This window comes from Sus scrofa, chromosome 1 (assembly GCF_054392235.1).
Source record: "Sus scrofa isolate SSC_HxYL_T2T_F1_AM1 chromosome 1, Sscrofa_HxYL_maternal_Yorkshire_Landrace_v2.0, whole genome shotgun sequence".
Taxonomy (NCBI): Eukaryota; Metazoa; Chordata; class Mammalia; order Artiodactyla; family Suidae; genus Sus; species Sus scrofa.
In genome coordinates, this window is record NC_139383.1 from 284,682,433 (window position 1) to 284,710,361 (window position 27,929).

At 59.5% G+C, this 27,929-nt stretch overlaps 2 protein-coding genes and 2 long non-coding RNA genes across 4 annotated transcripts; 2 read left to right on the plus strand and 2 right to left on the minus strand.

Annotated features, from left to right (window-relative positions):
• The first annotated feature begins 5,471 nt into the window (after positions 1-5,471).
• Positions 5,472-9,157, plus strand: LOC110256424 (uncharacterized). The gene is made up of 3 exons (XR_014829385.1): positions 5,472-5,967; positions 6,117-6,277; positions 8,577-9,157. It is a non-coding gene; the product is annotated as an uncharacterized LOC110256424 (long non-coding RNA).
• Positions 6,883-22,404, minus strand: FAM78A (family with sequence similarity 78 member A). The gene is made up of 2 exons (XM_013993942.3): positions 21,167-22,404; positions 6,883-9,969 (listed from the first exon to the last, which is right to left on the minus strand). Exons 1-2 carry the CDS (start codon positions 21,487-21,489, stop codon positions 9,441-9,443), a joined length of 852 nt encoding a protein of 283 aa, XP_013849396.1. The 5' UTR covers positions 21,490-22,404; the 3' UTR covers positions 6,883-9,440.
• Positions 19,143-27,344, plus strand: LOC146407311 (uncharacterized). The gene is made up of 3 exons (XR_014829394.1): positions 19,143-19,222; positions 26,201-26,330; positions 27,154-27,344. It is a non-coding gene; the product is annotated as an uncharacterized LOC146407311 (long non-coding RNA).
• Positions 21,985-25,409, minus strand: LOC146407312 (uncharacterized). The gene is made up of 3 exons (XM_085020994.1): positions 25,289-25,409; positions 22,877-23,445; positions 21,985-22,263 (listed from the first exon to the last, which is right to left on the minus strand). Exons 1-3 carry the CDS (start codon positions 25,407-25,409, stop codon positions 21,985-21,987), a joined length of 969 nt encoding a protein of 322 aa, XP_084877120.1.
• Positions 27,345-27,929: the final 585 nt, after the last annotated feature.

Genomic DNA, 27,929 nt, shown 5'->3' on the forward strand with positions numbered 1-27,929 from the left:
TTCAGCTGAAAAGTTAGCTGTTGGCCTTATGGGAGTTCTTTGGTACGTGACTGGAAGCTTTTCCCCTGCTGCTTTTAGTAGTCTCTCTTTATTTTTTGCCATTTTAACTGCAGTGTCTTGGCGTAGTCCTCTTTGGACTGATCCTTTTTGGGATTCTCTCTGGCTCTTGGACCTAGAGGTCTGTTTCCTTTCCTAGGGTTAGGTAAGTTTTCAGCTGTCAGGTCTTCAAATATTCTCTGCCCTTTCTCTCTCCTCTTTCTGGGACCCCTGCAATGCGGATGTTCTTTTCCCGAGTTCTTTGATCATCTTCACTGGCATCACCTTCAGCTCTCCGTAGGGTCGGTTTTGCCTGTCTCCCCTTCACTTAGTTTTTCTTCTGGGGTTTTATCTTGTTTGTTTGGAACATGTTCCTCTATTGCCTAATTTTTCCTAATTTTCTTTCTTTCTTTGTTTCCTTTTCTAGGGCTGCACCCACGGCATATGGAGGTTCCCAGGCTAGGGGTCCAATTGGAGCTGTAGCCACCGGCCTACACCACAGCCACAGCAATGCCGGATCCTTAACCCACTGAGCGAGGCCGGGGATCCAACCGGCAATCTCATCGTTCCTAGTCGGATTCGTTAACCACTGCGCCACGACAGGAACTCCTATTTCTGTATATCTGATAGCTTGGTTACATGTCCCAACCTTGGAGAAATAGCCTTTTGCAGAAAATGTCCTATGACGTCCCAGCACTGCATTCCCCTCTGGTCACCAGGGCTGCATGTTCCAGGGATGTCCCCTACGTGGGCTGCATGGGTTCTTCTGTTATGGTGGGCTGACTACTTGGAGTGGTCTTGTAGGTCTGGCTGGCCCCAGATCCAGTTGGTATCCAACCTCTGCCTTGTGTGGAGGCTGCCAGCCACTGGTTGGTGTCTAGGTCACAAAGCAGCTGGCTGCAGAACCCTAGGGCTCCTGGAGCTAGTGCTGCTCACTGGTGGGCAGAGCCAGGTTCTGAGGTGGGTAGTTGTAGGGCCAGGGTTCCTGGATCTCTTGTCACTCTCCTGATGGGTAGGGCCAGTTCCAGACATGACTGGCTGCAAGTTCTGGGGAGTCTCAAAGCTGGTACAGGCCCACTGGTGAGTGGGGCTGGTTTCCAGGGTGGCTTGCTGAGGAGTCCTTGGTGTCTCAGAAGTGGTGTTGGCATGCAGGTGGGTGGGGCCCAGGCCTGGAGGGTCCAAGGCTGCTGGTGTGTTGACTGGGTCCTGACAAGGCAGGCTTCAGGGCTGCAGTGGTCCCGGAGCTGGTGACCACCTGTTAGCAGGTAGGTTTGGTGTCCAGGAGATCCAAGGGATAGTGCCAAGCTCCTGGTAGGCAAAGCCAGGTCCCGGGATCTCTGGCTGCAGGACCCAGGGGTCCCAGAGCTTGTATCAGTCTACTGCTGAGTGGGTCTGAATCCCAGGGCAGCTGGCTGAGCGGCCAAGGTGTCTCAGAGCTGGTATTGACCTGCTGGTGGGGGTGCTGGCCTGCCAGTAGGTAGGCTGCATCCTTCTATGGCAGGTTGTGGGTTGTTTGTCTTCAGGCTGGGGTCCTCCTCCCGGTAGGCACACCAGGACTCAGGGTTTCCTGAGCTAGTGCTTGCCCACTTATCTATGAAGCTGGTCCCGAGACTAGATCCGACACACTTATGGGAAGGCCCAGGGCCCAAGGGATTCTGGTGGGTGGACCTGGGTCCCAGGAATCTCTGGCTGCAGGGCCCTAGAAGTCCTAAGTCTAGTGCCTGTCCACTGGTGTGTGGGGCCAAGTCCTGGGCCTTCTGATGGAGAGGGCCATGTCCAGGGATAGCTGTAGGCTCAGGGGGCCTTAAGGCAGCCTGTCCACTGATGGGTGGAGCCGCGTCCCCGCCCAGCTAGTTGCTTGGCCTGAGGTGTCCCAGGACTGGCGCCGGCAGGCTGGCGGGTGGGGGCAGGTCCTGGCCTCATGAGCGCAAGGGAGGATTCCTAAATGGCGCTCGCCAGCACCAGGGTCCACGTGGTAGAAGGAGCGGCCAAAACAGCTGCTGCCGTTGTGTGTGTCCCCAGGGTGAGCTCCAGTTGCCTCCTGCCTCCCCGGGAGACTCTCCAGGATTAGCAGGTGGATCTGACCCGGGCTCCTTTCAAACTGTGGCTTCTACCCTGGGTCTCAGAGTGTGTGCACCTTTTAAGGGCGGCGCTCCTATTTCCCACAGCCCTCTGGGTCCCCCGAACATAAGCACCTCTGGCCTTCAGAGATCGATCTGCTGGGGGCTCATCTTCCCGTTGCGGGACCCCGGGCTGCAGAGCCTGGTGTGGGGCCCAGACACCTTGCTCCTTGGGGGGAACCTCTGCAATTGCAATCATTCTCCCATTTGTGAGTCGCCCCCTCCGGGCTGGGGATGGGTCTTGCCTGTTCCGTGGCTCTGCCTCTCCTTCTCTTTAGTGCCGACCTCCTCTGCTGGATTCCAGTCTTTCTCATCCATGGTTGATCTGCTACTAGTTGGAACTTTGGGGTGCCCGTGGGAGGAGGTGAGCTCAGAGCTGTCCATCGTCACCACCCTGGACCAGAATCTCGGTAAGCAACCGTTCCTAGCCCCATTCTCCAGACCCGTGTCCCCACACCCTGCGCAACGCAAGGTGGCACAGCCAGCAGGGGTGGGGGGGCGCGGGCCTGCAGCCCCGGGTGAGCTCACCCCGACTCTCTCCTGCCTCTGCGGCCAATTGTGTCAGAAGTAACGGGCACTGCCGTCTCGGAGGCCCGAGAGCTCCTACTGCCAGGCAGGGGCCCCTGTGCGCAGCCTTCCCGGAATCGTCCCTCAGTCATTCACCTGTAACGGGCACCTTCCAGAGATCCGCTGCCCGCCACCGCGCGGCCCCCACACCCCCTCCATCCTTCTCCTCAAAGACCCTCAGCTCCTCCAGCCGCTCGGATCCGCCCCAGACCCCCTCCCTCACTGGCTCAGACTCCCTGGTCTCATCTCCAGGAAAAGGCCTCCTCCTCCGGGAAGCCCTCCCACCCCCACCCCAGCCCCGCGGACCGTCACCGTCGCCCAGGTTCCACCCCACGTCTTCTCCTCAGGGCTCTGTGCCCCTGCTGCTGCCTCTGAGGCACCTGGTGGCCGGGACACGGCAGGTAGGCAGGGTAGGTCTGTGCGGAAGGAAGGCTGGCGCGTCCAGAGACGCGCTCCCTGAGGACCCAGACCCACCAGGCCCCGTGACCCCTGCATCCATTCGCACCAAAGGACCAGAGCAGGGACAGCTGTAGAGACAGAAATTAGCTTCATGGCTGCTGAGGGCTGGGGTGTTGGGTGGGGGTGACAGCTAACAGGTGGAGGGTTTCTTTTTGAGATGAGACGATCCCTGAAACGACTGGCGATGGCAGCGCAGTCCGTCGCCACACCAAAACCAGGGAACTGCACACTAAACGGGTGGACGGCGGTCTGTTAAGCACGTCTCAATAAAGCTGTGAAAAAAATGTCTAACAGGCTTGTCTGGCTGACGGGCCGAAACGCGATGTGTGTTTGCCGAGGATACGCAGAACCCTGCATAACAAGACCCGTGGTCTGGGTGTTGCAGCGACTTTTAGCCGCATGGAAAGAGAAGTCTCTGGTCTCTAGCATAAACCCAACCCAGAGGGGTCGGCCTCAGGCAGCCCCCCATGCACGTTTAACTCTGAGCCCAGCCCCTCCCCCTTGGCTGGGTCCGCGCAGGAGAGGACTCACTCGCTCGGGTGTGTGTCCCTGCTTGCAGACTAGGAAACGCAGGCAGGCGCGAGGTCAGGCGACCGCCACCCTCGCTCAGCAAGACAAGTGGCAGCCAAGAATAGCGCAGGGCTCCTGACTGCGCCTCCTTTGCCGTAAACAGCCAGCCTCGCCCCAACCCCCACCCCCATCTGAGACCATGGACGGACCCCACACACAGGATTTTTAAAGGGACCATCAAGCACGACCCCCGGGCAGTAACACTGAGACCTGTGTTGGGGCCAAGCCGAGGGAGGAACCAGCCCCGTCTCTGCATTCCCGTTTGCAGAGACAAGTCGGGAGGGCCCGCTGGGTCGGGCCGGGCTGGCTCCTGCCAGGACCGATGTCAGCTGTGCGGGTGGGCCTCTCTGGACACAGGCGCAGAGCCCGAGCTGGTCATCAGATGTGTTGTTTTGCATTTAATGATTTCCGTCTTCTAGGGCCAGCGGGACCACTGACGACTCGTGTCAAGCCTCATGCTCGGGGCCTTCTGTGCCCGTTAACGAAGGAACGGTTACGGATGGTGTGGTAGAAGTGGGATGTGGGAAAGCCAGGGACGAGGTAGCCAAAAAGGCAGTGACAGAGCCGGGTCAAAGGGCAGCTATTCGGAACCAGCCCAGGTCTGCAGCTTCCCTGCCAAGCGACCTTCAGCAAGGCCCTGGCTCTTTCCGAGGGTCAGTTTCCTCATCTGTGAAAAGGGGGAGCCGGCTGATGTATAGGGAGAGGCAAGGGCCATGGCAGCACCAAAACGCTCCCTGTTCGGATGCGTGTCATCAGAGGATTTCGCGGCGCTGATGAGCTGACAGGTCGCTAGGGGACGGTGTGTGCGCAGTGGCCTGCGGCTGCCTACAACATTCGCCCTAATTGAGGGCCTGGCCCCCAGCCAGGTGGGAAACAGTTTCCATGGGGCCGCTCAGGCCGGATGGATGAGGACCAAGAGGCAACTCTCAAGCCGGAGGTGAGAGAGGGCACCTGGGCCGTGGGAAGTGGCCAGCGGCCTGAGAGCCCTCGCCTTTCTGCAGTTGCCCGTAGGCTGCCTCCCTCTTGGACCCAAGTGGGTTTTCTCTAGGCCTCAGGGTTTGTCCAGCGCAGAGGTTGGGCTACACCCACAAGTGGCTTAAGAGGTAGAAGGCAGGCTGGGGGCGGGGGTGGGCCCAGGGCACCTGCTTCTCCAAGACATCTTGGGGCAGGTGGGCTTGGCCCAGCCCGGACAGCCGGCTCCCCAGGCCTGGGCTCCTGGGGAGGACCCTGCAGCAGCTGCTAGAGCCTGGGCTCTGTGTCTCGTCCCAGTCTGGGGCTTCTAAATTTAACCTGCCGTCAGCTAGAGGGGCTGGAGGGCTTCCACAGGGTGATCAGATGCCACTCGGAATCCACTTTACTCATGACCCCCTGCCCTCTGCACACATTCCCCTCCAAGCACTACCCCCAAATGCAGGCAGCCGTCCTCGCATCCTTGCATGTCTCCAGGGTAAAGATTGAAGACCCGAGCCGCCCTGGATCCTGATCAGATCCAGCTCACTTTCTTCCTGCCATTGGCCAGGGTTGCACCCTGTTCTCTGTTCACACGCAGACGCACACACACAGACACACACCCACCATGGTCCCAGGGGCAGAGCCCAGGAGCTGACTCCACAATTGAAAGCCAAACCACGACAGAGCTGCACCACCCATAAGCCATCTGGGTGGAGGGCGGCCAGCCGAGCCCATTACACAATTTCCTGCTTTGGTGTCGCAGCCCCAGGAGACAGGATGCAGAATGCCGTTGGGTTGCTGCAATGTGGGAAGCCCAGAGAAGAGACCAAACCTCCCATGCCCAGAGTGGATAAGGCCACCGCCTGCCCAGCAGATGAGCCTACGACCTGCAGCTGCCTGGACAGCCCTCGAAAGGAATGAGCAGGCCCCCCATGGGCCACAGAGGGCCGAGAGCACGAAAAACTTCCTGTGGGCGGAGGAAGGCGTTTCCTGTGGGGGGAACCCAGGATAGAGTGAGCTGCAGGCAGGGGGCTGCCTCATCATTAGGCACCATTAATTACTGCGCCGGCATTCATGGCTCAGTGGAAATGAGTCCAACTAGCATTCATGAGACCCCTGGCCTTGCTCAGTGGGTTAAGGATCCAGCACTGCCATGAGCTGTGGCGTAGGTCGCAGACGTGGCTCCGATCCTGCATGGTGGTGGCGGAGGCGGAGGCTGGCAGCTACAGCTCTGATTCGACCCCTAGCCTGGGAACTTCCACACGTGAGTGCGGCGCTAAAAAGACAAAAACAAAACAAAAACAATGCAAAAACACTACTGCACTGAATGTGTGACCTTGCGACTGAGAGCACGTGGGGGGAAGGTTTGGGTCCTGGGGCGGCAGTTCCGATCCTGTCTCTGCCTCTCCCCAGACGCATGGCTTTGGGCGGCTTCCCCCTCTGTGAAGCAGGGATGAGGAAAACCCCTAAACCTCAGGATTCAGTGAGTTAACACCCAGAAGAGTAGAATAGCCGTGTTGTCGCTGCATCAGCCAGGAGGCGGCTGCTCGAAGAACCCCCATCTTCCATACAAGGTAAGTGGCTCGGTGTCTTGCCCAGACTCACAAAAGCAGCCTTGGATCCGTGGTCCACCTTCAGAGGCCCACACCCACTCCAAGACCTCTGGCTGCCCGACCTCCCATCCTTCCGTAAGGAAGTTCTGATCCAAGGAGGATGCTTACTATCAGCGCTCTGACCCCACACAACCCCTTCCAGCAGCCGCGGGCGAGGGCAGGGCCAGGCTCTAGGCTGACACAGTCCTAGCATCCACATCCATGTCTCCCTGTGAAGACAGGTTTGCAAGTCTCTGGGGAAAGACTCAGTCTACACACCAACCCCCCTTGCCACATCCCTTTCTGCTGTTTGCCACAAAGCCAAGCTGTCCTGGTCCCCCGCCCCTCCTCCCCGCAGGGCCCCAGCCAGGGGGCACTGTGGGTGGGACTGAGGTCCCAGGGCGGGGACCGCAGAGGAGGCATCCTTGAAGGGGCCCGCCTTCGCCTTCCCAGGCCCTCAGCACAGGGTCCCCACCCCCAGCTCCCACCACACGCCCACCCCGCCCCCCAAACACATTCATCCTTAGCGCCTTCGTCCACCCCCCCATGAACCGCCACTCCAGAAACATCCAGATCCTAGCCAGGCCTACTTTAAAATTACACTTTATTTCTCTTTGTGAATATTCCTTGTGGTTTTATTTAAAAAGGTTCATTTTACATTTTTCTTCAAGAGTCTCGCGCCTCCTGGTAAGTGCATTGGTTTGTTTTCACAGTACTCTCCACGACCACGGACGGTCCTTATTGCTGGAGGAGGGTGTCCATGCTGCACAGCAGGACACCAAAGGGCTCGGGGCCCCAGGCGAGGCCTGGGGTCTGTGCTCCTGACATGAGGGAGAGGCCGGGGGACCAGACCCAAGCTAAGCCGAGCATCCTTAGCCAGACCTGCAGCCTCCCCAGGGTCTTCCCAGGCCTGACTTCAGAAAGGCCGGGAGGGGCAGAAAGAAAGGGCCAGGGGTTCGGGGGGGAGGGATGAGCCAGAGAGCAAGGTGAGCTGGGGGCCCAGGCCTGCGGCAGGTGGGGGGGGGAGGCATCCAGAGCAGCGTTGCCCCTCCAAGTGGGCACAGCACTGGGCCCCTGCCGAGGGGACCAGCTCACACGCAGGAGACAGGGCCCCCTGACAGCTCCAGGCCACCCCCCGCTGTTCCTTCCCGCTCCCACCCCGACCCCAGTGAGAACTCCTTAGCTGTGACCCAGCCCGGAACCCCAAGTCCGGATCCTGACCCCTCGCTCAGGGCCCTTTCTCCTTTTTAGTGCAAGAAAAGACCTGAGTTCAGAGAAGGGCCTTGCCATCAAGAGGCCAGGTCCCACCAGGGCAGCCGCTGCCACCCAGCCCCTCCCCAGCCTGTCCCCAGAGGAGGTGCCGGGACCCCTCAGCCCCCTCACTTGAGGCTACAGCCTCTCTGTGGGGTGGGCCTCCAAACACACCCAGGGGGCCTGGCACTTCCCAGGGGGAAGATTCTGGGCCTGACAGGGGTTCCCCCAGCACCAGGCCAGCCGCCGGCCACACCAAGCCCTCTCCTGTCCAGTTGTTCAGGATGGCTGCACGCCTCCCATCAGGAGGGGCTCAGGAGACGGCGGCACGGTAGCACCCCTTGAATAAATACAGTGTCTCATGGGTCAAGGAGCAGAGCAAGGATTTAGTGACCCACACCTGCCCACGCTGTCACTGGGACTCCTACACGTGGCTCATCTGCAGCAGAAATGGAGTTTGTTTCGTATCGGACAGTTTTCTGTGCTTGATTATTCTTAGTTCGAATGGGGGGCCCAGGTGATGTGGCTGTGGGTTTGGCAAGGCTGGAGGGAGGGGCTTCTGTGGGGTGTCACCTCTGCACCTGCAGGCAGCCCTCAAGACAGACACAAAAAGCTCCAGGCTCCGGGGGGCCCAGGCCCTGAAGGAGGGTGTCCGCAAGGACTGGCCCACCGGTCACTGTCTCAGACCAGCCCTGGGCCCTGGCTCACTTCCTTGAGGGCAGGCAGCCGGGTGGGGTGGGTGGGGGTCTGCCTCCCACCTCCCCTGCCTTCCCAGACCCAGAAGTGCCTGCTCTGGGTGTCCTCGCCTCCGGTGCCTGGCACTCAAAGCCTGTCTGTGTCCCCTGAGAAGGTGCATGGAGGGAGGGAACTATGGCTGGTAAAGCAGCTGGCCCTCGGGGTGTCTGGGACCGGTGCGGGGGAGACAGAGAAGCTGCACACTTCGACGTGCCAGTAGACCCCCCGAGGACGGAGGCGGTGGATACTCCCAGGGCTCGAGCTCGAACTCAGGACCTTCCCTCTCTCCTCCTAGACCCACCCGAGGCTAGTTCCAGCTGCAGAGAAGAGACAACAGAAGCCCCTGGCAGACCTGCCCGGACCCGCGCTCACACAGGCAAGGGTAGGGCAGGGCTTCCACCCGGGGTGGAGAGAAGGGGCCTTTTACGCGCCGTCTGTCTGTGGTGCCAGCTCTCTGCTAAGGAAAGAAGGAGCAGCTGGTTTTCGATCGCAATTGGTACCCGGGCCCCCTCGGCAACATGCAGGTGGGGGGCAGGGGCAGAAGCATCTTCCTCTCGTCCCTGACCCGGCCCCCTCCCCCCGCACCTCTGGCAGAAGATGAAAAGTCCAGTAGAAAAGAGATCCTGCTTTCTTTGTTTCGGGTTTTTTGTTTTTGTTTTTCCTTTAAATTCAGCTTAAGGCAAAAGTTTGGCAAAGCAAGTCTACGTAAGGCCGCGTGACGGAGGACGAGGGGAGCTGCCACGGCAGGGGCTGCCGCGCCTGCGGATCAGCCCCCGTGCCAACCAGGCTCATCACCAGCTCCTGCTCGTCCCACCCCTGAACCTCATAAAAAGGCGGTTTAAAAAAAAAAAAGAAAAAGAAAAAAGAAGAGAAAAAGCAGTTGTTTCAGGGAGTCTGTTGCACGTGAATGACTGAAATGATGAGAAAAGGAGAGGGAAGGAGACCCAGGGTGACACCGAGGGCGCACGCGGGGTGGTGGGTCCGCCTGGGTCTCCCCCTCCCCCGGGAAGCAGGTCCTGGGGGGGCGGGGCGTTCGCACAGTGAGATCCGCCCGCTGGAGAAGGTAGAAAGGTTGTATTTTGCTGGATGACCGCAGAGTCCGTGTGGGTGGTCTGAGCAGTGCTCTGGCTTGGACGGAACCTCGAGGGCGCCCCGGCTGTTACCGGTGCTTGGGCGGGATCACCACCAGCGGCTGCCCATACTTGGGCCGCCACATGAGGACCTGAGCGTCGTTGGCGTTGGGCTTGACCAGGGCGCTGGGCGGGATGGGCTCGTTCTTGCTCAGGATTTTGGGCTGGTCCTGGGCGATGGGCTCCCGCAGCCGGGCGCGCTGGCCCAGGGGCCGGGTGGGGTTCACCTCGATGCTGAGCTGCATGCGCCAGTGCAGCGTCTGCAGGACAATCATGTCGTTGGTGGAGGTGTTGGTGGCCACCAGCCACGTGGTGAAGCTCTGGTCCCGGTAGATGTTGGTCAGTTTGGCCACGTTGCTCTCGCTGACGGGCACGGCCCACGTGACGCTGGGGTAGAAGTTGTCGTTCATGCTGATGATGAACTTGGAGTCTCTCTTGGTGGGGCCCACAATGGTGCAGGTCTCCGTGGTGTTGCCGTACCAGGGGTAGTTCACCCCGTCTGAGTCGCTGATGGCCTCGATCTTGCCTTCCTGGAGGTCCGGGAGCTCCCAGCTGGACCTGGAGATGGGAAGGCCAGTTTTACTCAGCCAGCCCCCCACAGGCTCCTCTGCGTCCCTTTGTCCCTGGGGTCCAGCGGCATGTGGGGGAATGGGGCTCCTCTAGACACGGTCCCGCTCTCTGCATCAGCTCAAACGGGTCTCCCCCCAAAACCACTGTCCACGGGACTGGACTCCAGGTGGGCTTCAGGCAGTCCCAGAGGCCCTGCCCTGGGGGGGGCGCTGGGAGGGGCCTCATGGTGGTGCACAGAAATGGGGAGCCCTGGCATGCATAGTGCCCCCACCCCGTGTCCCAGCAGCTGATGGCCTGGCCACATACACCTGCAGCCAGGTGACCTTGGTCAGGGTGGAGGCCAGTGGCTCCAAGAGGCTGGGATGGGGGGACTCTCCTGGTCACACATGCGTCCAGGGGGCCTGGATGGGATGCGAGGGGCAGTGAGTCTCCTCCTCTTGGGTGAGGGGCCTACAGGGGGCTTCAGAGCCCAGTGGCCAGTGGGGGCGGCATATGTGGGAATGATTCAGGCCCCGCCATTGATCAGCATGTGCCCTGGGTCAAGGCAAAGGCCCGCCCTCTTGGAGCTTCCGCGTCTGTCCTCACCTGTGATGGGCGCTGCCACCTGCTCCCTCCACACCCCCACCCCACCCCCAGCACTGGAGGCACAGGAACCAATGCCCAGAGTCCCCCCTCAGACTCGGGCCCCTCCCTCCACCTCTCCTCCACCACGCACGGGTCCGGACTCCCTGGCCCTCCATCCAGCCACAGCCAACACCATGGGTGGTGCCCCTTCTCCCTACCACCCACTCTTCCCCTGCTTTCTGCTCACGCCCACCTAGAAGAGGAGGCACAGTGCAGCCAGAATTGCTCCTGCCTGGTTCGCCCTGTTTTTGGAGCAATAGAGCTAGTAAAACCTAACCAGCCCCTGTCTCAATACACTCTACTCCGTCCCAGCCTTGGGACCAGCTTTGTAACTAATGCCTCCTGGCCTTGATGCAGCTGCCAGGGAACCTACCCTTGCAACTTTGGGCTGGTCTGAGTACCAGCAGCGCTTGGTCAGCCTGACTTGCTTTCAGAGGCTCAGCCTTCCTGGGGTAGAAGCAGCATCTGGGCTGTCCAGAGCTTGGACTCGGAAACCTACTGTCCTTGCTACAAATCTCAGCCACCCCTCACTGGTGAGACTCTGGGCAAAATCCCAACCCTCTTGAGACCCCAGACTTACCGCACACATCCCACCCAAGGTCGCAAAAGGACTGGGACAGGAGCATGCCAGCCTAGGGCAGGGCACGAGGCAAATGCCAGTGCCTGCTGGCTGTTAGCGCCATTGTCATCACCACTGTTGCTATAATAGCAACTCTCAGACAGAGGAGGATGCTGGCCTGTCCCAGGTTGCTCTGAGGACACAAGTGGCTGGGGGCACAGCAGCATCTGGGGAGCCCACCCCTTAGAGAGTCGTCAGCAATCACATCCACCCCACTAGACAGATAAGGGAAGCTGCAGGTGGGGGTCTTTTTTTCCCAAAGTGAGTCAGCTAAGCAGTGAGGCCTGGGTACCTGGTGTACTGAAGCTCAGGACGACTTGCCCCCAGAATTCTGCACACCTGCGTGCACTGGCAGTGCGTGCCAGCACATAGTGCTTTACAAAACATGGTCCTGTTCATAGCAGCGTTATTCACAACAGCCAAAAAGTAGAAGCAACCCAACTGGCCATCAACAGATGATGGATAATGTGGTCTCTCCATACAATGGAATAGTATTCAGCCTTGAAAAAGGAAATTCTATAATACCACAACATAAATGAACCCGAAAACATGATGCAAGGTGAAATAAGTCAGACCCAAACGGACAAAAGCTGTATGATTCCAGGCCAATGAAGACCTGAGAGCCGTCCCATTCATAGGGACAGGAAGTAGAATGGTGGGTGCCAGGGGCTGGGAGCGGGGAATGGGGGGTCTGTGTGGAGTGGGTGCAGAGCATCAGCTGGAGAAGGTGCAGAAGTTCTGGAGCTGGATGCACAACAACATGGAGGTACTCGGGGCCACTGAGTTAAAAATGTTAAAAATGGTGAATTTGATGTGTATCTTATCACAGTTTAAAAATGCATCCCCCTGCTGAAATGCAGTGTTTAATGAGAGCAGTTAGCAAATTTGGGGCCCCTACAGGAAGAATGATTAGGAATGTGATTTTGCACATTTTTCTGTTTATCTCCTTAAAAAGGTCACAAATTAGGGTAACCCCTGCCGCGCAGGCCATCTCCTGCCCTGGGGCCTTGCGCTCATCAGACTCCAAGGAAGGAGCGAACAGCTGTGAGCTTGCGGACCCGGCTCCCCCTGGGGGCGGGGCAGGCGCCCTGGACCAGAGAATGGGGTCAGGGTCCCTGTCCTGAATTTCTCAGAAGCCTGGGCCCCACCCGTGCCCAGCGTCTTGCCATGGAAGGTGCCCGCTCTGCTCTCTCTCGGTGGTTACACTCGCTTGTACAAGGGCTTTTTAAGGCGGAAAGCCATCTTGCCAAAGGACTTGGCTTTAGCCGCTTCCCCCCTAAGAGCTGGTTTGTTTGGGGGAGTGGGTCTTGGCACAAGAATGCCCCCCCCAGCCTCTGACCACCAGCTTCGGGTTTCCTTTCTCCCCTCCCAGCCCCCAAATGCCCCAGCCCTGGCTCTGTCACAGACGGATGACAGTCCCCATGAGCTGGCAGACAGCCGTGTCTCATGTGGGGTATTACTCAGAACCAGGGCCCAGGGCGTCTGTTTTCAAATCATCACAGGCCAGCTGGACTGGCTCTGGTCCCCGGTCCGGTCTCTGGGTCGAGGCGATGGGAGGGAGCGCCCTTAAGGGCGCAGCTTCTGAGGGATGGGGCGCAGCACCCGGCTACTAGCTCTGAGCAAGTCAGGAATCTGAGCCCCACTCTCTCATCAGCTCACCATGGTCATCACAGCCACCTTGCAAGGTTTTGTGATGATTAAATGCGTCGATACACACCACCTGGTACGCAGCAAAAAGCAATTATGTGGAAACTTCCAGAGACCATCAGAGGCAGGTGTGCCTCTAACACAAATGGATTTGCCAGCCCTGATGTGACCTGACGCCTTTCTGACCTCATTTACGTTTTCAGGATTCCATACAGTTCCTGCCTCTAAGACTTCCTGTTTGTTCTGGAATGACCTTGGGCTGACGTCAAGGCAGACCCTCAGTTTTCAGCTCCCAGGGTGGAGGGGCGAGCTCGGACCCCCGCCCCGCACACCCTGAGCCTCCTTGTTTGCACAGTGGGGACAGTACAGGCTCTGATGGGCAGATCCCACCAAAGGGTGTCGGCGAGGCTCCCAGCTCCGTGCCCGGGACACGGTGCTCACACACCAGATCGGGGTGCAGGAGGGGGGCTTTGCGAACATACGCAAATGCCCGTCCCTTTTTTTTTTTTTTTTTTTTTTTGTATTTTTGCCTTTTTTAGGGCCGCTCCCTCAGCATATGGAGGTTCCCGGGCTAGGGGTCTAATCGGAGCTGTAGCCGCCAGCCTGCACCAGAGCCACAGCAACACCAGATCCTTAACCCACTGAGCAAGACCAGGGATCGAACCCGCAACCTCATGGTTCCTAGTCAGATTTGTTAACCACTGCACCACAACGGGAACTCCGGCAAATGCCCGTTCCTGCTCCAGCATCTTCTCTCCAGACCTCAGGCGTGGTCGTGTCAGGCCCCCCCACAGGCGAGCAAGAGGCACTGGTCTCCCCCTTTGCTCGCTGGCTTGCGCTGGGCTTCGGGGCAGCACTGGCTACAGAAATTGTGGCCAAAATGCAAAGTGAAAACGTGAGGCACCTTGTTCAAAAATTAAGAACTTTAGGAGTTCCCATCATGGCGCAGTGGAAACGATTGCAACGAGGAACCATGAGGTTGTGGGTTCGATCCCTGGCCTTGCTCAGTGGGTTAAGGATCTGGCATCGCCATGGGCTGTGGTGTAGGTTGCAGACGTGGCTTGGATCTCACGTTGCTGTGGCTGTGGTGTAGGCTGAAGCTATAGTTCCAATTAGACCCCTAGCCTGGGAACCTCCATGTGTGGCGGGTGTGGCCCTAAAAAGACCATGGAACAAAGAGCATGGAACCACGCAAGGGGCCCCTCTGACCACAGGACCCAGTGGGACCACCACTGGCCTCTTCCGTGTGCCCTGGACACTGCCGCCCTTGTCCCAGAGGTATAGAAACCCATAAGACAGCAGGCAAGGCCAGGCTTGAAGCTGGACCTCAGAAAGCTTGCTGGGCCCCCACAGCATGTCTGAAACAGACTCCTCCACGTCCCTCAAGGCCCGTCCTTCTGCAGCCTCAGCAGACGGCTGCGGGGACCTGCCATTGACACTGGCCATGGCACCGTGGAAGGGATTGTCAGAGCTGCTGACCTGGTTGTCAGGGATGCTGGGAGTGGGGGTGGGTGGGCAGCACTCTCAGGGCACCCAACACCAGCCCTGACTCTCCCTCTCGCCTCGAGACCACCCCCTCACCCCTCCCAGGTCTCTCAGCCGCCTGCAAGCTTCTCCCTAAAGCCTGAGTTATCTTTCCCCAAATCTGATGGCGCTGTTCCTCCCTCCAACCCGTTAAGCCTTCCGTGGCTCCCCATCACCCTGAAAGGTGGCTGCAGATGAAGCCAAGGGCCCTGCGTGTGCATGCAGAGGCCAGAGGGGGACAGAGGCTATGCTGAGGGCATCCACAGGGCTGGGGAGGGTCACCCTGGGGCTCCAGGCCCAGCCACCAGCCAGAAATGGCCCCACTCACAGGCCTCCCAGCGGAGGGGGAGGAAACCAGGGAAGCCCACTGGCCAGAGGTGTGTCTGGGGGGGAGGCAGGGGGCTTGCCCTCTTCGTGACCTTGGACCTTCAGGAACGCACCGTTCCCGGCGGCCTTGTGCCAGGCCAGGTGGCAAGCCTGGGCCTGGGCTCTCCTGGGCATGGAGGGGCCCTCGTGCCTCTCCCAGGCCCTCTGACTGCATTTTGAGTTCTGGACACCAGCGCTGGGCCATGCCAGCCCGCCCGGTCCCAGAACAGAGCTCCCAAACCTCACACGACTTTCCTCATTTTGGTTCTGGTCTACGTATCTCCTGTGGTTATTATCCACTTACTGCTATTCCTTAAAATTAACCACTTTAAAAAAAAAAAAAACAACTCAACTAAGTGTTTCCTAAGAAACACCTTTGAAATAATGAGTTGGACATGCTCATATATATGTATATAGCGCATATATGTTTCTAATATACATTAGAATAAATGTTGCTTTAAATTGCAATTCCACTTAAGCTGAAACAAGGTCACCTAAATATTAGTTCATGTCCCACACGTGGCCCCCTCGGGCACTCTGAGAAACATGTTTACAGATGGCGACTTGGGGCTCGAGGGCTGCCCGGGGCACAAAACTCTTCTGCCCGGAGCAGGTTTCAGTGTCCTTGCATCGGCCAGATGGCACTTAGGGGTTATCTTACCTGGTCCCCAATTTTACAGAGTTTACTGTTCTTTTACCACCTGCAAAAAGTTCAAATTCGGTAAAATTGTGCAGTTCTGCAGGAAATGAACCCAAGAGCCCCCTTCCAAACCCGACTGGGCCCCTCGTGTCCTGACTCCCGCCCCAGACGGCCGCCCCCGGGGCTTGGCCCAATCCCACCGGACAGGTCACTGGGCACCCATTCCCCCAGGGAGAGGCTGGAGGTGTCCCCTCCGTGTCTGCTCCTGGGGTGCCCCCCAAACAACACACACCTCTTTTTCCTCCCACCTCATCCACCCTCACCCAGGCCACAGCCCTGGGGCCTGACACCCCAGGGGGGGAAGAACCAATAGCGCCTGTTTCAGCTTTGAGTCATAAAAGCTGTGTTTTTGTTTAAAAAAGAAAAAAAGGCAAGCCATAGAGAAGTACATAAAGTGAGAAACGAAAGTCCTGTCTTCCTGCCTCCCCCTCCCTTGCCGACGTTACTCACTCTGGTAAACATCCTTCTAGAGCTTTCTCCCTGCACAAACACTCAGTGTCTGTTCCGGTTTTAGCGTTTTCTCTTCACCGAAAATGCGTCCCCCCGCCACCTGTTTTACCCCTTTGTTTAATGCAGCGATGAGAAAATGATCTAGAATCTCTAGGTCCTCCTCCTCGTGTGGAGCAGCCACGTCACACACGGCCCTAAACACAGACGGGAGTTTCACCCCCTATGATGGGCGCTTGGGTTGTTCACGGCTCTTTGCGACGGTGAACAGCACTGGCTTCTGTCCCCACGCTGCCATCCATCCTTCTGCTTCTCCCATTCATGGATCCGTCAATTCATTTGTTCCGTCAGTTATTTTTTGTGTGCCTACTATAAGCCAGGCACTGGGCCAGGGGCTCCCTTGCTGCAAGACAGACTCTAGAAGCAGAATGGTAGCCTTGGAAGGTGTCTGGACTTGAAGTTGCAGTGGATGCAGCCACGCTCACCTTCCAGAAGCTGCCCAGATTGTACCCCCACCCCCAAACAGTGTGGGAGGCTGTCCTACCGCCTCCACCCAACGCCGGGCATTATTGGTCTTTTTCATGTTTATCCTGATCTGATCAGAAAAAAAAAAAGCAGCAGCCGCCGCCTGTCCGTATTTAATTTGCCGTTTCCCCGGTCACTGCAGCTGTCTGTGCTTCCCTCAACATCTCGGGGGGCCGCCAGCTTCTGTTTTCCGTCCCTCGGAAGGTGAGGGCAGGCGGGATGGCTTGGCCGGGGCGGCCCAGGGGGAGTTCTTTGGGGACTGGGCCACCCCTCTCCCCCACCCCCACCCCGTACTTCCTCCCACCCCAAAGCCTGGAAGCGAGGACTTCCCTCTCCTGCCTCCTCCAGGGCCCCGCGGGTGGGGGAGGCCGCCTTCCGGGCACAGAGAGGAAGCGCCATCCTCAATTGTTCTGCTCAGCCCGCCTCAGGCCCAGGTGCAGGAAGAGGCCACGTGGTCACCAGGGCCATTCCTCCTGGCCCGGCCCCAGATCCGCTGGAGCAGAGCAAGCGGGGCAAAGCGGCCTCTGGTCTCAGTGGCCGTAGCTTCATCATAAAATGAGGACCTCATGGGTCCTTGGGAGGCGAGAGCGTGGACGGGAGCCGGGGCAGCCATGCAGCCGTGCCCATCACCCCAGCTCCAGCATCCCTGGGCCAGAGGCCTCAGCCCCTCCACCCCTGCCTGGCCCCCTCTCCCCAGCCTCCTAGTCCTGTGACGGCAGATGTCACCGCAAGTTCTGGCTGGAAAGACCCCCGGAGGTCTCATGCTGTGGACGGGAACATGAAACCCAACCCGGGAGAAGAAAGAACAGCAGCTATTCCAACACAGCCATCTCATGCCCGCTCGGCCGGGTGCTGGGCAATTCGTGATGGATTATTTCAAGTTATGACATGGACAGTGACCACACACCCAGGGTTTCTTGTGCATCAGGCTCTGTGCTGAGTTCCCGCCATGGAATATCTCATTTAATCCTCCCAACAACCCCGGGAGGAGGCACTGTTCTGCCCCATTTCACAGATGGGAACAGTGAGGCTCAGAAGAGTTGAGAGCCCGGCGCAAGCTCACCACACCAGCATGTGATGGAGCTGGGCTCCATGCCCCGCTGGATGAGGGCACAGGGAGGCCGCCCCGTCAACTCAGAGAGACCCCGTCGTTTGAGCTGCTCTCCTTCCCTCACCCTGCGCCTGCCCTTTGGCAGAACCCTGAGCCAGAAGCTGGCCTTGGCCTTGGCCTTGGCCATGGGCCAGATTCCCTGGGGGCTCCAGGGAAGGGCAAACCGGGGATAAGGTGAAGCGTCTCCCACACAGGCGAGAAATTGTGACTTGTCACTTGGAAGACTGTGCCAGCTGACAGGTGGCGGCTGAGGATTGCGGAGGATGGGGGTGTGGGGGCAGGCATCTCCAACAGTTTTGGGGGGGTGCCTTTTACAGCGATGTGGGTTGGCCCCCAAGCCATATAGAACCCTCTCAAGCTGGCACAAGAAACTCACCATTTTCTAGCTCTCGTCTAAGTTGGGGCATGACTGAGGTGGCGTGTGGCATTGTTCCACTTCAGATCATTCAAACCCAGAATGTCATTCAGAAGAGTTCTCCTCCTGGATTAGAGATTAATTTCAAGCCGGGATAACGTTCCGGGGTATTATGGGTTTGGGTTAAGTATCTGGAATTAATATTTTTAATACAAGCCCGTTAGTCAAGAACGGAAGCCCTAACCTAACCTTTGCCACCTGGCCGTTCCCTTCCCAGGCCACTAAAGCCCAGTGTGTGGGTTTCATTTTAAGGGTTCAAATCGTTTGGGTCTCAAGCAGGGGTGACTTCACACCCCTCCTGGGGACCTCGGGCAATGGCTACAGATAGTTTTGGTTGTCAGGCCTGGGGGAGGGAGGCTTCTGGGGCTGAGTAGGAGGAGACCAGCGACGCTGCTCCATGTCCTGCAGTGCACAGGACAGCCCCGGCCCCAGCCAAGTTAGGGGACAGTTGCAGGCAGCCTGAGGTCACTGGTCAGGCCCACTGCCCACCGTCCCTCACATTCTTACACATCATGGGGCTAAAAACATGCAGAAGCCGAGTCCCCACAGGAGGCTCGGAATGGGGAGGACGGGAGGGGCTTTTAAAGCCCCTCAAAACGCTTCTGTTGACATGCAAGCAGGGGCAGCTGTCCAGCTTTTTCTAGATGGACTTTGTGGACTACAGAGCCTCCCCACGGCCCGAGGAACCACGCTATCTGGTGATTCGGTTTCTTAATACAATTTTGTTGATTAATAACCAATCGGGAGCAGTTCCCGTCGTGGCGCAGTGGAAACAAATCCGACTAGGAACCATGAGGTTATGGGTTCGATCCCTGGCCTCGCTCAGTGGGTTAAGGATCCGGCGTTGCCGTGAGCTGTGGTGTAGGTCACAGACAAGGCTCAGATCCTGCGTTGCTGTGGCTGGGGTGTAGGCCAGCAGCTACAACTCTGATCCGACCCCTCGCCTGGGAACCTCCATATGCCTCAAGTGTGGCCCTAAAAAGATAAAAAAGATTTTTAAAAAACGGAGAGCCAAGAAAACAGCTTTTAACCACTTGAAAACCCCTATCATTCATGACTTGTACACTCTCGTTCAATGTTTAAAAGTCAGAGAGTGGGCCTGGTGTGAAAGAGGAAGCCCTGGGCTGGGGAGAAAATTCCATGCAAGGGGTGATTTACGTCCGTCCCAATTCTGTTGTTTCAGCCACGATGCGCAGCTTGTTACAGATACCATCGCCCGCTCCCCACCTGACAGAACAAAGATCACAGCGACAGTCCCTTGCAGTAAGTGTCCACCCTGGGCTTGGCACCGTGCCGACTGCCTGACCAATGTCACCTCCCGTCATTCACTCAGCCCTGGTGCGGGGACTGTGACTGGCCCCAATTTGCAGACGAGGAAACCGAGGGCCAGAGTGGCTGAGGTCGCACCTGGGAAAGTGGCAGAACCTGGACTTGCGCCCAGGCCTGCTCGACCGCGGTCTGGGTGTGCCCTGGGTTCCTCTCGCCAGGAACCAAGGACTGGCGCAGACGCAGAAAGGTCATCTCAGGTCTCCTGACCCAGGCCTGCCACCAGCCCTAGTGCCCGAACACGAACACAAGGCCTCGAAGGCTCTTAAACCCCTTGCCCTGATGGGGAAGCTGAGGCTTCGAGCCAGGCCTGTTCCTTCCCGACCACACACCGCTTCCATCTCCTGAGAACTCAGCCCCTTGAACGCGCCCCAACTGTCTTCCTACTGGCCCTTGGATCTTTCCAAGTTCAGAAGGACCCTCTGGCTTCCCTACCCTTTCGAGGGGAGAAAACAGGCTTAGCCTAAAAGCCCTAGAGAAACCTTTGGTCTTGCAAAGCCTGAGAAGACTGGGGGCCTAAGGCTTCTTAGGGAAGCTCCACACCAATAACTAAGCATGGTGTTTCCCTTCTTGGAGTGGAAAGCCAGCCCCCAGCCTGGTTTCACGGCCCCCCTGAGAGGTAGACTTGGATGTCGCATCAGGCTGAGGGAGGGGGGCTGACGGGCTCCGGACCAGCCCCCTGTGCACCCCTGGGGCAGCCGGGTTCCGACTCGTTTTCAGTTTTTCCGTGATTCTCCTGTTCCCCTTGTAATTTCAGAGTCGTTAAAAGGAGAAACCACAAGATGTGGGACCCCTCTCCACCCTCTCTAATTTCGGGTGGCCTGGGATGTCTTTAAATCAATGACAAGGCCTAGGTCCTGGGGAAAGTCCCTCGGTCCCTCATCTGCAGAGTCGGGAAGGGACACTGCACAGGGTGGCCCCCGAGGGGCAGGCCGTGGCTGAGAGTCCGCGCCACGGCCCAGTCTCGGGGGGTCAAGGTGGGGGGGCTGCCCGCTGGGCCTGCCTGGCCCTCTCAAAAAGCTCCTCGAGCTCCGAGACAGCTATTGTCACCACCCGTCTTAGGGCGGCCCTTCAAGTTAAGTCACTTCCCCCTGCGTCTGCCACTGCTCTTTCCACACCCGGGATGGCCATCTCTAGGAACAGGGACCATGCCAGGGCCCCAGGTGCCACACCAAGAGCCACATTGCTCTGGGGACATTCTGGGGCCCAGGCTGGAGAGAAGAGGCCAGCGGGCTCCTCTCAGCTGTTAGGGGCCCACCGGCACCTTCTGGGCACAGACACTGGATGTCTACAGAAAGCGGCCTTCTGTCTCTGAGACAGAAAACACAGCACCGCAAGGCCAAGCAGGTCTCTAAAACAAGCCATCCTCTCAAACACAGCTCAGAGCATTCCCCCAGGTTCCCATGTGCCTCTGAAAACGCCGGGGGACAAGTTCAGGCCTAACACGAAGCCCTGCACGCTGACTCCGGAGGCTGCAGGGGTCCGGCCCTCCTTCTCTGAGTACCCGTGGGCGGGGGCCTGAGCCTGGCCGAGCCCGGCCAAGCCTCGGCCTCTCTAGGGAGCCAGGGCAGCCCGTGTGCTTTGCCAGAGGCACCTGGCGGGCATGTCCCTCTCCTTTCCGGGCCTCGTGCAGGGAGGGAAGCAGGAACCCCAGGGGCCAGGGACAGTGGAAGGGAAGGTCCTAGAGCCAGGACCCCAGTGTGAATCAGCAGACAAGCCCTCTAGTGCCCCTGGCCAAGGAGGCTTCAGAGGCCACTGCCATGTCTGCCTACCGCTCCCCTCTGGCCTTGGCGAGACCCCTCTGGAACGCCACCCACACCCCGGCCTCCCAGCTCCCCGACCCCAAGCGGCCCCTGGAGCTTGCTCCTAAGCGGTACTCACATGCCCTGCTCCCCATACTGGTTGTAGAACTCCATGTGGCTGCACGCCTGAATCCAGCCAACTATCCAGGTCTCCTTCTTGGGGATGGGTGGCATGACCACCTGGGCAGAGGCACGGAAGTGGGGTGTCCGGTAGCGGAGCACCACGCTGGAGGACTCATCGATGCTGGTGGGGATGGGGTCGATAGAGGCCTTCACGTCAATCACCGTGATGCCTTCCCGGAAGACTCTGGCTTTGCCCCCGATGCTCTGAATACAGCCCATGGCACACAGTACCGCTCTGATCTCCAGGGAAGGCCAGCAGTCCCAGAGGAAACTGGGCATTGAAAGGACGGAGGCTGCGGGACCCAGTGCAGACGGTACTGCTCTCCAGTCTCAAATCTCAAGGCCGATATCCATAGGATAGAAAACTCACTGAGCAGAGGGGCTTTGCATATCACTACCTAGGGCCTGTTTTTATAAATAAGGATTTTGCTGCATTTCAAGGGCCTTGGGTTCTCTCTTCTTCTGCTAGCAGTGGACAAAAATCACCGATATTCTTTGGGTTAAAAAAAGGAGAGTTTGGAGGTTAGTGGATAATCATATTGTTCAGACATCCAGCCCTTCCGTGCCTCACGCGTGGGGAACGCAGCTCAGAGACGCTCCCTGAAGTCTTGGGAGAAGAAGGCAAATGCCGGCAGACACATAAATAAGGAAGGCTCCGGCGGTCCCCTGCGCGGTGCCGCCACCCTCGCTGCACAAGATCGACTTCCTGCCCTTCTGCCTTCCGCACGCGCGCTCGGGGCACAGGCAGCCGGCCGCTCGCCCAGCCCGGCCGAATCAATGGAAGAGCGGTAGATACTGTTCAATCCGCCGAGGTCCGGGCGCCTTCGGGGGCTTCCAGGAGGCGAGCTCCCGGCTCCGGTCGCCCGCAGCGTCCCCGAGGAGAGCGCGGCGCTGCGCGGGTCCCCGTCGGCGCCCACTCGCGGGCGCGGGCCGAAGCCCCCCACGCGAACGCACCGCGTCCCCTTCGCCGCTGGCGCTGGCGCTGCCCGCCGCCGTGCGGGGACCCGGGGCTGCGATCGGGCCGCTGCCTGGTTCGCCGCGGCCGCCGAGGACCTGGTGGGAGGTGGAAGGGACAGGGCGTCAAGGCCCGCCTCAAAGTTGAGCCGAACTTTGCTGCGGGGGGCCCGCGGGGCGGCGACGCGTGTGCGCAGGGCGCGGGCTGCAGAGCTGACGGCGCAGCTCTGGGCGGTCTCCCCGGAGGCGGCGCCCCCCCCCCCCCCGCTCCCGCCCCGTCAGTGGCGGGCACACCACCGCGCGCACCAGCGAATAATCGCCGCCCGTGACATCTCCGCTGACACCTCTCCGTCCGGAGGCGGGGTCGGGGGGCGACCGGCTGGCACTGCAGTGAGCCTTGTGGACTTTCAGGTCCTGGCACTGTCCCCACCGCCCCGCCGCCGGCGCAGCCGCCCCTTCCCCGTCCGGGCCCTTCTGGGCCCCTGGGGGCGCAGTGCCTCCCCGCAGGCGGGTCTGATCGGGCTCACGCCCCTTCCCGGGCCGGGGTCCCCCGACTCCGGAGAGTGCAGTGCCTCAGCCCCGCCGCGTCCGGCGCCTCTGTCCCCACCTCGCCAGCCCCGAGCGGCCCCCGATCCCCGCGCGTCCGGCGCGCTCGCCACTGCCGGGGAACTTTGGCGCGCACGCCCCCACCCGGGCAGCGCAGCCGACTCACCTGCCCCTCGGGCCGCTCCGCGTGCCAGGGCCGCCGCCCTCCGGACGCGCCTGACCCCGCCGCAGGCACGTCCTCCGGGCGCCCCCACCCCCTTCCCCGGGCAGGGTCCTTTAGCTCTACTGGGGTCCGGGGCCGGCGTGGGCGCCCCCGGCCCCCACGTTCTCCTAGCTCGGGCTGCTGGGGGGTGGCCGGGGGCGGAGGGGTGAGGCTGGTGGCTCTCTCGTCCCCACCCCGCGCGCCTGCTTTTATTTTATGATCATTGTGAGCATGCTGTCGCCGCTCAGCCCCGCCGCCGCGCCGCAGCCGCCTGGCGCGCCCCGCGCTGCCTGCTCTGCTGCAGCATCGGAAAGGCAACCAGGTCAAACTTTGCAGAAACTCAGCCCCTGCACCAGCCTGGCCCCGGGTCCGCCCGCAGCCGCCGGCCGGAGCGCAGCGCACGCAGGGACCGCCGCCCGCTCGCCGGCCCCGCGGGGATGCAGGTCCGCAGGCGGCGGCGGCGGCGGCGGCGGCGGCGGGCGGGCGCCGCCTCCTCCTCGCCGCCCGCCCTGCTCTCCACCCTCGCTCCCGCACTCAGCCCGCCTCCCCCTGATAATCCTCTCCCCCTCTCCCCCCTCTCGCTCCCTCGCTCTCTGCAGCTGCTGGGGGAGCTGAGCCTCTCCTTGCAGAAACGACATTTCCTTTCTGGCCGCCCCGGGAATTCTGGGTAGTGTAGTTCGGCTTCTGTCTCGGGTCCAGGTGGGCTGCTCCTCGTGTCCTTTGAACTCGGCAGGTTTTGCGGGGCTCAGGGCAGGCGGAGAGGGGTTGCGCTTCCCTGGCACTCCTGGCAGCAGTGGGGCCTGGCTGGGTGAAAACGGTGCAGGGCTCTGGGAGGCTCCAGGGCTGGGACGTTGGGGGTGGGGAGAGAAGTTTGAGGAGAGGGTCTCTGTGTTGCTGTGCTCTGTGCTGGGCATCTTGGCGCCCTGGCAGATGGTCAGGCCTGTTGGGCCCCAGCCGTGATGGGCACTGTACAGGCTTGATCATTTCATCCACCATCAGCCACCCCTGGGTAGGAGGCCTATCATGTGTATTTCACAGAGCAGGACTCCAAAGCTAGAAGATTCCGAGACTTGCCCAAGACCCCACCCAGGCAGGTGTCCCAACTGGAGACTGGGATCGAGGCCGTCTGTGTGCAGAGGTTCAAAAGGAGTGTGATCCTGGAAGCGGGGAGGGGTCCCTGTTAACCTCTCTAAGCATCCTCTATCCAGTAGCCCCACCCCCACCTTGCACCCCCACCCCCACTCCACCCGCCCACCCAGGGAAAGGCCAGGTGGTTTGTGACATCAGAAACCTGTAGCCACATTAGAGCCAGGATCTTCTGCCCATGACTCTGACTTCCAAAGCTCCCTCAGACGGACAGGTGCAAGGCAGGTGGTTCCAGCTGCTCCCAAACCAGAGCGTCTTGAGCGCCAGTGAGGGCAGGATCAAGGGAACAGAGGATTCCGGCCACACTGAGGTCTCTTCTTTGAGAGGTATTGAGCCAGCCTAATGCTCCATCTCACACGAGCACCAGCTCAGGCCACAGGCAGGAAGTAGCCTGTTAAAGTGGCCACTGCCTCTTGCCCAGCTCCACCCCTGCCCTCGCCCTACTCACTGCCACAGGCCCTCTGCCTAGTGAGGGGCCTTCCCTTCCCAGGTCAGCTAGTAAGTGGGTTATTCCTAGTCCTGCTGACTGAGGCCAAGGTGGAAGGGCCCTCATGATCTGCTTACCGCTAGAAGGCAGAACACCAGGCAGCACAGGTCTCCCAAGGCCCCCGTGTAAATTTCCGTTTCTGGAAAGAAGCTTCCCCTGGCCTCTTAACCCACAGTGTCCTCTCCCGGCCTTGAACGCATGTCCCCGACAAAACATTCTGCTCCCCTGGACACACTTCAGCCTTCGTGTAATTTTTATGCTATTCAGTTTATATATAGATATTAATTGGGGGGATGTCCATCACCCCAGTGTCTGGAACAGAGCAGACCCCAGTGGCCGGGGTGCCCCCTGAGGGCAGGGACACTGTCCTGGTTACGAGGACATAGGCGCTCCAGGAACCGGTGCTGAGCAGTACATCTTGTTCATCTGATGCGAAAAGAACAGAGTTCAGAGCCCTAACCTGCTTGCTAAGCGGCCAAGCCCGTGGAGGTGGTTTCCTGGGGTCATGGCCTTGATGCCTGTTGGAAGTGAGGTTACACCCTGCAGCCCTGGGCTTGGTGGGCCCGGGTTTGGGATGGTGGTGATAAAGCACCCACTATGTGTCCACACTGCTGAGCAAACATTGTCTCCTTTATCCTCCTTGACCCCCGCAAGTGGGCTATACAGAGACACCCAGGGGTCAGGTGACAGTGGCTTTCCAGAGTTTGGATGCACACCCAGATCTGGCCAAATGCAAAGCCCACTTATCTCCTCCTCCAGGCACACCACCCTGCTAGCTGGGGCCAGCCCCTCCAAGCTCAGATGGAAGTAACCAGAGGGCCTTGTGTCTGATAAGTCCCACCAGAAGACTGCTCTGGTGCCCATGGGGCAAGGAGTCTTGCAAAATAAAAGACCCTGGGCCCCAGAGCTGCTTCCTCTTTCCTCATTACCTCCTGTGCGGTACTTTGTCTTTGGCTCGTTCAAGGGCCAGTTCTGTGAAGGGAGGGCGCAGGCAGTGTCATGGGCCTGTTTGCAAGGCTCTAGGCTGGGGACCAGCTTCCGCAGGACCAGGCCCAACAGATGGAGGGTCTGAAAGGGCTCAGCTCACGCCTGCACCCCCTGTCCCAGCTCCCCACGGACCCGCCAAGGTTCTGGCTGCATCCCCAGCTCTCGGCCCCTGCAGCCCTCCTGCCTCCCCACGCAGCCCTTCTCCCTGCTCAGCATTTTCTGGAGGTCTGTGGGTGTTGGGCACAGACCCACGGCTGTCTCAGCATATGTGGAGGCCCAGGATGCATCCACCCGAGAGCGAAGTGCTGGCGTCTGCAGAACAGAGGAGGGGGACATCTGTTTGTGACATGCCCAGCACCACGGAGACACTCACAGGACCCCCCAGACACAGCCCCCGCCCTCAGATCTGTCTCCCCAGACTCCTTTGCCAGGATGTCACCAGTGAAGGGAAAGGGAGGGGGTATCCAGATGCATAGCCCCAGCCCCTCCTTAGTGTGGCCACTTGGGAGCTCCAGGTGCTGTCAGGGGAGGACAAGATCCCTCAGTTCCCGGCATGTTGGCCCAGGGAGGTCGTCGTAAAAGCCCAAAGTCACACAGCAAACCAGAGGTGGAAACAGTATGACCCCATCCAGCCGGGTTTTAACACGCTGCCCGAACGTGTCTTCCAGGTCTGCAAAAAGAGCCGGCTGCAGCGTCTCCTTGCTGAGCACCGCTGTGGCCAGGGCCTTGCCAGGCATCACCTTCATGGCGCTCCACAGTGACCCCGAGAGCCAGTCCTGTCACCATCCCATTCCACAGGTGAGGACACCGAGCCCTGGGGAAGAGGGAGGTGTGCATTGAACCTGGCCGCCTGGCCCGGAGACCCCGAGGCCGCGAGAGCCGATGTAGCAGATGCCCTCACCGACATTCTCTGCAGTTGTAGGAACCTCATTTTTATGGCCAGTGGAGACAGACGCAAGGTTCCTCGTGGGCCAACATCCAGGGCCATAGCCGGTCTTCCAGGAGCCCTCGGCCTCCCAGGGTGCAGTCATCCCGAGACCAGAAAGGCATTTCACAGGCGGGAAAACCCTGGTTCTGCAGACGGAAATGTTAGCGCTGGAATTCTGTTGCCCTGGGAGACGTGGTTCTCTCCTTAACTGTTTAGGACCAGCCTGGAAGCCAGTGGTGAGGCTCGAAATGTCCACCTGGGAGACGAGCAAGCAGGGCTGGAGGGCCAGGCAGGTGGCTGGCAGGGCTGCCCCGAGAGGCAAGGAGGCTGCAGAGCCCAGCCGGCCTCACTTTCACCTGACCTCCGCAGGGGTGGGCTCGGCCTGGCCCGGCCAGCAGGGATCTCAGAGGGCTGGCCCCACAGCCTCCCCTACAGATGGGGAACACAGGCTCTGAGACTAGAACCCAGGCCCCCTAGCCCCCAGATCCATGATAACCTCTCTCGCTTGAAGGGGCAGCAGTGCGGCAGGGGGTGGCTGGGAGGCCCAGAGCCCTGCGTGAAGCCGGGTGCCTGGGATGGTCACAGCGCTTTCCAGCCAAAGGTTCAAAAGGACATTTCTTCCAGGTCATGTTAGGTTTGGGATGGATGGGCTGCCGCCCGCCCCCTTCTCACGCCCGTGCATTCCTTCCCCAGGATTGCCTGGACACCTGGGCTGGGGGCTCAGAGGACACCAGGGAACACAGCCAGGACCCAGGCAGATGGCAGGTGAGGTCCGGGCAGCACTCACTTCCTCGTGGGTGAAAGGTGCCAAGGGATAACTCAGAGAATGATGACGAGGTATTAATTAACATAAATAATAAATAGGTACAATTTCATACTCGAAACGGTTATGCATAGGTATCGATTGCTATAAATCAGGCCAAGTCTAAGCTGTCTTGATGGGTCTGTGTCCAGCACTGAGCTTGGGGAGGGGACAGTGAAGGATGCCTGTCCCAGGGGTGGGAGGGGTGGGGTGGCGTGTGAGGTTACAGTGGTGATCGTGTGTTTAAGTGAGTGTGCGATGGTGTGAGTGTGTGACCAGTGTGAGTTTGGGTTGTAAGGATATCGGTGGCAGTTGCGTGTAACAGGGTGTAGACTGTGTCTGTGTGTCCCTGCGGGTGTGTGTCCGTGTGGGTATGTGTATGAGTGTGTGCCTTGTGTGAGGATGTGTGTGTGAGTGCAGACGGATGTGTTTGTGTTCATGTGTGTCTGTGAAGGCGGATATGAGTGTGTATGTCTGTGGCTGAGTGTGTGTGTCCTTGTGAATGTGTGTGTGACAGTGAGTGTAGGTGGGCATGTTTGTGGGTGTGAGTGGCCGGGATATAGGAGTGTGTGTGGGTGCGCGTGTCTGTGCCCTCCTGTGTGTGTGTGTGTGTGTGTGCGCTATTTGGGGCTGGAGGGGCTCCTTAGTGCCTGCGAGATGCAGGAGA

Bases quoted from the DNA above. Each gene is read 5' to 3' on its own strand.
- FAM78A (XM_013993942.3), bottom strand. From the start codon at position 21,489: ATGCCCAGTTTCCTCTGGGACTGCTGGCCTTCCCTGGAGATCAGAGCG. The intron at 9,970-21,166 runs GTGAGTACCGCT...TCCCATCTCCAG, and splicing joins CAGTATGGGGAGCAGGGCAT to GTCCAGCTGGGAGCTCCCGG.
- LOC146407312 (XM_085020994.1), bottom strand. From the start codon at position 25,409: ATGGGCACCAGAGCAGTCTTCTGGTGGGACTTATCAGACACAAGGCCC. The intron at 23,446-25,288 runs GTGGGCTTTGCA...AGGCGGGCTGAG, and splicing joins GTGCCTGGAGGAGGAGATAA to TGCGGGAGCGAGGGTGGAGA. The intron at 22,264-22,876 runs GTGAGTCGGCTG...ACCTCCCACCAG, and splicing joins CGGAGCGGCCCGAGGGGCAG to GTCCTCGGCGGCCGCGGCGA.